A 10,573-nucleotide genomic window follows, 5' to 3' on the forward strand; every position below is an offset into this window, starting at 1 on the left:
CCACAAAGGTTTTTACTAAATCCTTTTCCATCTTCTGCTATGTAAAGGAGGATGCTGGAGATGCAGTTCACGAAGGAATGAGCCCTAGGAAGCCCAGCTGTGATTGCAAGAGCCCCTTCATTAACCAAGGGTAAATTTGCCTTTGTGCAGATATCCCACAGCAGCAGCACAAGGGATATGGGGACCTGAGTTAGGAAGAGGACTGAACTTCTAGACAAACTCGGGCATAGCCCATATCATGCCATGGTTTTCCTTTCAAGCTGTTTCAATTTATGTTTGCCCCTAACAAATAATGCTTAAAATGAGCATTTTGCCCTTCCTTGAGATTTCACCTCTCTCTATCTTCTAGCAGCGAGTTTCAACACACAGTTTCAGCTGGCTACGTAATGCCTGACCAATCTAGGTATCTTTTTAAAGAGCTGTGACCTGTCATGAGGATCACATATGCTTTATTAAATGAGAGACTCGTCAAAAGTAGTAGTGAACAGGTTGAGTTGGATTCGATGATCTTAAAGGTCTTGTCCAACCATATGATTCTATAAAAAACACTGTTTCGCCTCCCCATCGCTAAATAACCATTAGTATACCATGCACAATAGTAGCGTATTGTGACATCAATTTTCTATGTCCTTACATTTCTTACCTTCTTATCTGTCACTTCAAGACCTGCAAGGCCTTTGCATATTTTTTGCTGACACATACCCCATCAATTGAAAAGCATCCACATATGAAGTGCTCTGCCAGTAAAACTGGTGGTACAGAACAAAAGTAAAGCAAGCTATAAACGAGTAGTAGATTTAAAAAAACAGACTGTGACAACCAAATGCATTCAGTGTCCAATTTACAGGTAATTGCTCATAAAGCAAGATTAATGGGCATGCAGGTGTCAACACTGAATACCATTATAATGTGGAAGCACCATATAATTATTCATTCATTCCAAACCTGTCAACCTCTGCACAAAACTGCGGTGATTACTAACCAGTTTTGCCTGTTTGTTTTAGGTAAAACATACATAGAGAATGCATCTTCAAATCTTAAAGTCCTATGCAAGATGTTGCCCTATTAAAAACTTCTGAATTTTTTTACTGGATTATTTTAGTTGCTTTGTGGTATTCTTGACTGTCGCTTTATTTTTAACAATTCTAGCTAAGCCATTTTCTTTTAGCCAGTTACCTATGAAATTAGACTTTAAAATATTATTAGCAATCTCTTGTAGGTGTATCCCAGTATATTTTATTTATTTTCCTATTGGGAGGGGGGATTTTTTTTTCTATCCGTGATTCTATAAAAGCCATAAGAAATTTATCAGTAAAAGCTCACTGTTCCATAGAATATGCAGAGATGAACTCAGAATTTCAAAACGTATCTACAGAAATTTTTTTTGTTTGCAGGTATTTTACACAGCATTTTAGCATTAACTACAGAACATTAGAGCATTAGGCCTTTCTGAAGGGAAGGGCAATCCCACTGAAGTTCAAGTTTGGATGCTAACCCAGCAGCGTGGTGAATCCTAACCTTAAGTTGAATTCCTCCCTGCACGCCAGGACATGGGATCCCAGAGCACAGTGATCCTCTGACCCAGCAGGCACAAGCAGGATGACATTTGCCTCATTACACAGTGTCGCTGAATTGGAACTTGCAGGAGCTTGGGTTCAGGAACTCAGCTGATAAAGGTGGGTTCAGACTCCCACCTGAGCCATTTGCTCAGCCTTTTTCTGTGGCTTCAAAAGGGATCTATAAAGAAAATTTCTGTAGCTGTACCATCTGGTGCTGTGACCACGTTTGCATTTTTGACAGAGCTTCCTTTAATATTATGACCATTCATTTATTTTTTTTCCAACTGCAAATCATGTTTGGAGTTTTCTTAAGCAGCTCATGAACATTTTCTTTCCAGTTTCCAGCCAAGTTAAAGAACCAAGGAGAATCGGTTAGGTAATGGCTATGTTATCTCATGACCGAGTGCAAAGTGGCAGATGTGGCATGCTGTTAAGGGAGCACTGCTGGCACTTTTGCAATCACCTCCTTAGCACAAAAGACTGTAGCACAAAGTTGGTTATGATTCAGCAGTCACAGCAAGCAGCTGGAACATACATTTAGAGTAAGCAATTTGTTTAGGAATAAAGCAAGAGTTGCCTTCTTGCAAAAGCATAGTTGCAATATATGATGATTATACAATACAACTTTTAAGTTTCCATTCTAAATTTTTTTCATTTCATAGATTTATAAATTTGTCATTAACATTAATTAAACCAAGATCTCAAATAGAGCACTTACCAAATAAAAACTTCACATTAGTATCTTCTAATCCTTGAATAAAAGAAAGTCAAAGTATTTTTTTAAATGCTAATTTTATTATATTTTCTCCAATCTGAATAGAAGTTTTGCTTTTAAGATAAGAAACACAACAGGACAGGCAGCTTAACTATCCAAACGGAATACAAAGAAGATGCAGATCCAGATGTTTCTGGACAGTAACAACATCAAAGCGGCGGTAGCTACTTTCTAGGATTCCTTCAACAGAATAGCACTGGAACTCAAGTTATGTGTCTAAAGAAACGTATTTGGAATCAAACCCCTGAACTTTCTTCCAAGCTTGGCTGCAGAGGTGGGCTATGATCTGTATGTGCCCACAGCATATGGGTCTGCCAAGCGAGCATGGCAGTAATCACCAAATTTGTGGCGATGGTACGCTGTCGCCCTGCTCTCTGCAGCTCCCCTACAGCCAGCAGGCAGAGACCTGGGGGGCAGGCAGCATCCTCACAGGGGACCAGGCCCATCCCTGTGCCCCAAGCCCCGCAGGCTGGCCTCGAGTGAGCCACTGAACAGAGACATAGCCTTTAGTCAGCGGGATGGGGGTTTTGGCCTTTTTTCACTTTTTTCCAGTGTGCAGATCTCAAAATTTTTTGCAGTGGAGATGCAAACATTTCTAGAGAGAATTAAATCCTGGCTGTCTTCAGATGACATCTGTGGAATTTCAGTTCTACGTATTTGCAGGCTACAGGCTGAGAATAAATGGTCTCTTGCTTCTCTGCCAGCTGTGCTAACTCTTACAAGAGTTATTTATATATACCACCAGCTTTGTCACCTAGTTAGCATACTGTCTTCCATGGAGAAGCATTTATTTTATGCCTGCAGACATCTCTTTATTTGGTTGGGTTTTTTCACACAAATACAAACCATTGCTGGAATGAAACACAGTTAAGTTTTAAACACAGTTAAGTGTAAAGGACCAAAATAAGATACCCAAGACGGGGGGAGATCAACAAGCACTAGCACTGCCTAAGTTAAAAGGGAGTTAGGCAAGAAGGGGAAAGGGATGAAACCCCCCATTTAGACTTAACTGATGTGAGCAGCTTCGATACTGCGACCTGAACATGACAAAGCTGCAATTAGCGTCTAGGAAATGTTTTATCATGCTTTCACTGTAGAAATACACAGAAATGAGAAATGGTTGTGCTCCAACACTGATGGAAGGATCTGTGCATGAAATTGAGGGTACCGTTTTTCTCCTTGTGAGTGCTTTGGAGTTTTGTACCTTGCTGCTTCTGTCATATTAATCCATAGTTGTTGGATGGGCTGCTCCAGTCATACTTTGTTCTCCTCCTCCATGATGATTTATTGTGATGTTATGCTACCCGAATTCCAGAGGAACATAAAGTATAGTTGTCTTGGCTGGATGGATCCCAGTGTGCTTTTTAAATGCATCTTACGTAAAACAAACTGTATGTTACATTGTTTCCAGCCAAATGAAATATGACTGCTTCCAGAAGTAAACAGGGCACCCATTTTGAAGTTTGCTTCACAAAACAAACAATAAAAAATGTTTAAATTAGGAAGATGATGTAGATGGAGTGAAAATAACCCACTAGAATTTTACTAGGAAGGAAAAAGAGATTAATATGTCAGTTGTTGCAGAGATTGTCGCCTTATTTTTAGCAAATGAACAGTCATGTCCTCTCTTCTATTTCACAACTGAAGTACAGTCAGGCCTCAGATGTTCTGTGGTGATTCATATTTGATTGGTGTAACTGAAAGTGAATTCTGATGTCCTGGCTGATGAGAGAAATGACTGTAATGACAAATAAGACTACACCAGCTGGTGACATCCAGCTTCCTGGAAAATGTTCAGATTAAATGTAGGACAACAGGAACTCGTCACAGGATCCAAATGTTCCTGTAGTGGTTTAATACTGGCAAAAGTCTGTGGATTGGGGTCAGGGTTGGTTTCATGCGAACAGTGAGTAAGTCACAGAAGCGGATAAAACAGGTTATGCAGGTGAAATGAAACAAATAATAAAACCATTGTGCTGCCTTAGTGCCAGCAGATGACAAAAACCTACTGTAGAACATCTGCAGAAACTGAAAACAGAAATTACATTTTTATATTAGTTTAACTGCTGCATCTAGAACGTCAATTGGAAAAGATGCCATATGTATAGGATGGAGCTGTGCAGGCTCACAATGCAGAATAGCGTACAGCTAGGTAGCTCTCTTACCAGTGCTGTCACAAGCCAGCCACATTTATGAAATGTTGGAACTACCCCTCTTGTATTAGGGACCGATCTACTTAAACCTTGCTTAAAGGGAATATTTATGAATCTGTCCTTTGACTTGTCCCTGCCTCGCTCAACTTTTCCATTCTCATGGCCGGCGTCTACTTTGTTCTCACTGGGTTTATTGGAGTAATATAACATCTCTTGAAAATGACAGATGACCTTACACACTTCAAAAGAAGGGACAGTCATTTGATCAGAGAGCTGTATCTTCCCCACTCACTGAAGAAAGCGAAAGGGACAAAATGGTCCATGAAAAATTTCTTTTTTTCAAGTGCAGAAGTCCTCATTTGTCTCTGTCTTTCTCCAGTCAAGTTGATTTAAACTCAATTTTATTGAAGTCCAGGTATCAGTGACATGGTAACTTACTGTCTTGTAGACTATTGCTGAGTGAAAGTACAAAACAAAGTCGCAGTCTTAAACATGTGAGTTCATACAAACTTCAAGAAAACTTGTCCAAATGTAAGCCCAACAGTAAAGGATTTACCAGAGAGTAAAATTGTAACAGTGACACAAAACTTAATTATATCAAGAATGCACACATGGGCAACTGACAGCTGGTGAGTGTTTGCCATCACTTTTATATGCATCTCACAGCTTCCTGGTGACAACTGTCACAACCTTACATATAGAAACATGCATCTACTGAAATATCTTTGGGGCTTATTTATTCTCATGCAGAAATTTTTTGCTGAAAATGACAAGAGAAAGAACAAGTTGTCATTGTTCTGTTATGGATAGGTCCTGAGAAACTCCTAAGGTCTCCATCTAGAGTCTCCTGTGGCTTCCTTACATTGTGCGTCAATTCACGTACCTGGTTAATGTGGAATTGATCTTCATTTGATTGCTCCTATTTGATTTCTGTTTTTCCTTTTTTTCTATTAAAAGACCAGCCTAACCTATCTGGACATCTGTAACCTCGCAATGAATTTGACAACCAGGCTAAGCTACAGCGGTTTTCAGCTGTAGAAACATGTTTCATTTTTCTCGCTCATCTCGTCTTGGACGGCCTGTATTTTTGCCCCAGAAATTCTAAATAAGAATGTAAATGATGTTTGTCTTCATTGTGCAAGGTTACAGCGGACTGGGTTTCAGGACAGCATCCTTACCCAACTGCATTCAATTCAGGGATGGAGATTAACTGCAATTTGAAGTTTTACTACTAGTCTGTACAGGTTTACGTTAAAATGAAGCATGGTGATAACTGAGCTTGCATAGTGATAGTAAGGATGAGAAACCCATGCTAGCTGAAGTCAACAAACCTCTTTAAAACTAACGTGTTTGGATGCTGAGTGCTTGCTCCCAGGTAACTGGCAAACTCAGAAGGAGCTTCCCACTGCTCCAGGACACAGAGTTCCTTGCCGTCATGTTCATAAACAGTCTGGAGATTTAGAGCTAGCAAATGAAGAGCTTATATTTTTAAAAGGGAACATATTGCAATTCGAAGGGCTGCCTCATATGGGTTCAGCTTATGGTAGCAATGTATAAACATGCTAAGGGTAATATATAGGCTCATTATAGGATCTGGCAAGATGTGAGAAGATTTTTAGCATATGATGGAGAGAATGGTCTTGGAAGAACTGGGAACAAAGTTTTTTAAACAGATTTCTCTAAAGTGTCTTACCTGATACTTGGGGAATAGTGGGAAGAACTGTTGTTTTGGAGTTTTTTAATGCAATGTTTTGGTGTGTTTACACACACAAAACCAAACAGTGACAAAAGACTCACTGGAAAACAAAGGTTTTGACTGATGAATGAGAATTTTGATCTAGTGATCAGGTATAATACCAAGATTTCTGTTGGACTCCTGTTTTATTCAGTTACAACTATCTGAAGTAGAATGCAGTTCTTTTAACTTAGCCCAATAGCTAAAGAGGAAACTCCAGCAGAGACTACTCTTAATATTGATGGGGTAAGGCTTTGCTGGAGTTACTTTGAGTTTTTCTTTCCTAAGAGAATTTATTTTCCTCTACTTTCACCCTATGGTTCTTTTTACAGTATGGTTTTTAAATATGAAAATAAGACTATTAGATAAAGTGTTTACAAGAATTAGTATGAAATTTTCTAGAATAGTCTTAAACTGCATTTGCATTATAGTAAAGGAGGTATACAGCATTTAAAAGCAGAAAATATGCTAGAAAGGTCACACCTATTTTCATGATTTTGGCTTCTTAGTTTAATGTGCTTAATCATATTTTGGCCTCATCTACAAAGTCTCATCACATAGTATATTTACTTTTCAGGAGATTCCTGTGTTACAGGGTTTGTGCCAGAAAGGTGGGATTGTCATTTAGATGCTGTTCTTGAATTTGTTCTGGTTTTCTTTGTCCTACCCAGTTCCTGTACTCTTAAATTCTATTCTCTTGTAAAGTGTTTTAGGTTTTCATGAAAATACAACAAAAATCAACCTTATGTGGGGCATGGGCCATTTTTCAATAGGGATATAAGTGTTGGGATTTCTCATACTCTTTTAATTTTACTTGCTTTATCCCTGCAGGTTTCAATATATTTGCTTCACAGAGAAAAAGCACACAGAAACTTATCTTGTAGTGTCAGCTGAAAGTACTTTGTTTTTTCTGTATCTTGCTGTCTTTGTATTCAGATAAGCCTTATTAGTTCAGAGACATTTAGTTTGTGTGGATTAATAAAATTCACGAGAGGAATTTTCAAATGAATCTTGAAAGCAAATCAGAGTACAAATCAGGCTTACTTAGATGCAGAGAACGTTCTGAGTAGAAACATTGCCTTATGTTGATGATAATCAGATGTATATTGTCCTCCAGCTTATTACGGAGCGAATCTCAGCATTTTGCAGTTAGTGTTCTATAAAAAGAATATTACAAAACTTGATGATCTTGTTTTTACAAACAAAGCAATAAGAGCACCCTAGTGTCTCAGTGTCATCCAGTGAGATGTTGCTTTGTTGGTGGGATAAGAGGTTATTGGGCAGCTGTGGAAATGCAGAATAGACTAAGCCTGTACTCCACTACGATATCTGCATATAAATTTGTGTGAATTAAGTTGCAGGAGGAATTTTTAAAACAAACAAAAATACAGACAAATTTGTCCCTAGCCTAGTCAGATTCCATGATGCTAAATAACAATAAAATAAATCTCTTCAGTCTCACCTATTCACGATTTTTCCTTACAAGTTTTTTTTTTTATTTTATTTTATAATTTGAACCAGCTAATTTAATTAATTATAATTTGGATAAATCCTTACTCAACAAAGCAGGTAATTCTATTTCCTGTAAAATGCCAACAAAAATAAGCTTTGTGGGACATAAGCCAGAACTGGGTTTCATGGAACAGAAATAGTCTTAGATATGTCTATAGGATGAGTGCAGGAAGCCACAAGTTGCCATACCTATTCCATAGGCTGCTTTGCTTCAGGTCAGCTCCACGTCAGGGTTACGTGCTATGCTTTGGCACAGACTTGCTAGCACGCCGATGCAGCGAAGCTTCCAGTCCAAAGATAGTGCAAAACCAGCTGTGAGACGGGGCACAGCAAGCTCTTGACTGTTTGCCCCCATACATGCACATGTAAGACCTGACCCTAAAATTTAGGTCGGAATTGCTAGGTGACTAAGCAGTACGATGACAGCTGAAAATTCAGATGCCTTTCAAATGCAAAGTGAAATACATCAGAAGGAATAATTTGAACCATTCACGCGCATTAGTAGGTTCTGAACTAACAGGAAAAAAACATAGGTGCCGATGTGAGCAGCCGAAAGAAAATTTCTGTTCAACATCCATCATTAATCAAAAACCCATGTGAAGATGCATAAAGAATATGAAGGAAAATAAGATATTCAACAAACAAAATAGTGCTTAATACTCTATAGTGTTTGCTCAACATTCTAATGAAGATAGCATACATTTAGCAGTATTTTTCCATGTTTTAAGACTGAGAAATGTGACCAGCTAAGCTTAGAAGTTGTGTGGACTACTGAAATTTTTTTTGCTTAATTCTCCCCATTAGAAATATTCACCCAAAGCATGAAGAAATTAATGATTGCTTTTTTCTGCTGCACAGAACCTGAAGCGCGTGGCAGAGACATGGATGGATGAGTTTGCAGAGTACATTTACCAGCGCCGGCCTGAGTACAGACATCTCTCAACTGGTGATATTTCTGCCCAGAAGGAACTTCGCAAGCACCTTAAATGTAAAGATTTCAAGTGGTTTATGGCTGCAGTGGCTTGGGATGTCCCCAAATATTACCCTCCTGTGGAGCCTCCGCCTGCTGCCTGGGGCGAGGTGAGGAATACACAAATTAGATCAAATTTAAATGAGTCTAACTTTTTACATTACAGGAAATTAAAATTATGAAATTTAATTTAGCTCCTATGATAAATAGTGTTATTAAGGGAATTCACAGTGATTGGAACAAGCCCTGGACTTGTCGTTAAAATGAGAAACCATCATGTCTTAGAACTATTGCTGCCCCTTTTGTAACTCATTACAAATTTGTGTGTACAGGCCATAAGATGCATGCACAGCGAGGACAAGAATGTGGAAAAGAGTATGTAGCACATGTTATTTAGATGCTGAGATTGCTTTAGTAAAAAGTAAAAAGTAGGTCTGAAGTCAACACTTTTTTTTTTTTTGCATATCCACTTATATACCTCCTCCCATTCTTACAAGGACAACTATGTGTCAGTGGAGTTAGGTTTGCTCTGTTCTGCTCACACGTGCATGTGTGACAAGCGAAGCCTGGATACTATTCTTTCAAAAAGACTGTTTTTTCTCAGCTTGCAGTCTGTATTCTGTAGGTGCTGTCAGGACCAAATACCAGTAGCAGAGAAATGCAATTTCTCATTTGGGGGATGAGGGAAGGGCAATAATGAATTCCTTTGTTGTTAGTGTCTCTCGTATCTTTGATACTGCTGCCCACACTTTATGGGATTAATGTATACCAAGAGGTAATGAGTTTATCAGTAGAAGTCAGGCTAGATCGGGGTGCTGTGACTGCTGCTATGATCTTCCTTCACCATCTTCCACATGCATACACGTGCATCCTTGGAGGACTGTGATCATGGGATGTATAATTTCTCTGGCAAGCTGAAGAATCCTTAACTCAATCAGAGGGTCTAAGTGGAAGAGATTGTGATTTGGGTATTAATTCTTTTCACAGCAATATTAATATACTCTTTGCATAAAGGCAAGACTTTTTGAAAGTAAAAAGATCATAGCAATGCTATCAAATCTGTACCTTAAAAGCACTTCTTGAGTTCTTAGGAAAGAAGTAAAGACCAAAGGCTTTCTGTTTCCTCTAAAATGTACTTTCTCTAAAATAGCAAGAGAAGTTTCAGCCCTACTACTCTATTTTTTCCTGAGACTGTCACATTCCTGTGAAGTTTTAATTAATTTGTTGGCACTTGCAAGGAACTTGAACAAACTTGAAGGCCGATGGCTGTCATCATTAGAAGCTGAAAGAGGAAAACAGACTGTGTGTCATTGCTTTGTAAGAATCAAGCAGCTCTAGAAACCTTGCTGATTATACACATAAAAAGTCTGTGCCAAGACTGACTGTCGTACTGTATCCTCTCTTCCTCCACTTGGAAAGACATTTACTTGCCTATGCCAGTCTGAGCAAGAATAAACAATGAGGTACTCAGACAATTTTTGGCTCCCATATTTTGATACCTAGCTAGTAAAAGTATGTGGTGTGAAAGCAGACACCTCATAAACAGCCTCTGCACAACTCCTCTTTTTTTTTTTTTGCAAGCACTTTTATTTAAAATCTGATTCTTACATTTCTTGACAAAATCTGTTCATGATGGAAAAGAAAGAAATTTGCAAAACAAAACCCAATATTCTTCACTACACTTGTCATGGCCTTATCTCTTCTGCTTGTTTGTGCCTTTTGTCCTTTGTAGCTGGCAGGGTGTACATTCCCTTGATACTCTGCTCTGCCTTGCAATACCTGAAATATGTGCAGTAACGCAATGTAGCAGTGAAACCAGACAGATTAAGGTTAGTGAGACTGTCAGTTCTGTGTCTGGGGAAGATAACT

The 10,573-nt window shown here is 38.7% G+C and overlaps 1 protein-coding gene across 1 annotated transcript in view; it reads left to right on the forward strand.

Annotated features, from left to right (window-relative positions):
* The window catches only part of GALNTL6 (polypeptide N-acetylgalactosaminyltransferase like 6), a gene marked incomplete at its 5' end in the record, with an annotated part of 319,890 nt that overhangs the window by 285,899 nt on the left and 23,418 nt on the right, over positions 1 to 10,573 (forward strand). The window contains one exon of the mRNA XM_009644200.2: positions 8,593 to 8,814. Within this exon, the coding sequence (XP_009642495.1) occupies positions 8,593 to 8,814 (222 nt within the window). The remainder of the gene's footprint in view (positions 1 to 8,592; positions 8,815 to 10,573) is intronic.

Source organism: Egretta garzetta, unplaced genomic scaffold (genome assembly GCF_000687185.1).
Source record: "Egretta garzetta isolate BGI_Z169 unplaced genomic scaffold, ASM68718v1 scaffold708, whole genome shotgun sequence".
Lineage (NCBI taxonomy): Eukaryota > Metazoa > Chordata > Aves > Pelecaniformes > Ardeidae > Egretta > Egretta garzetta.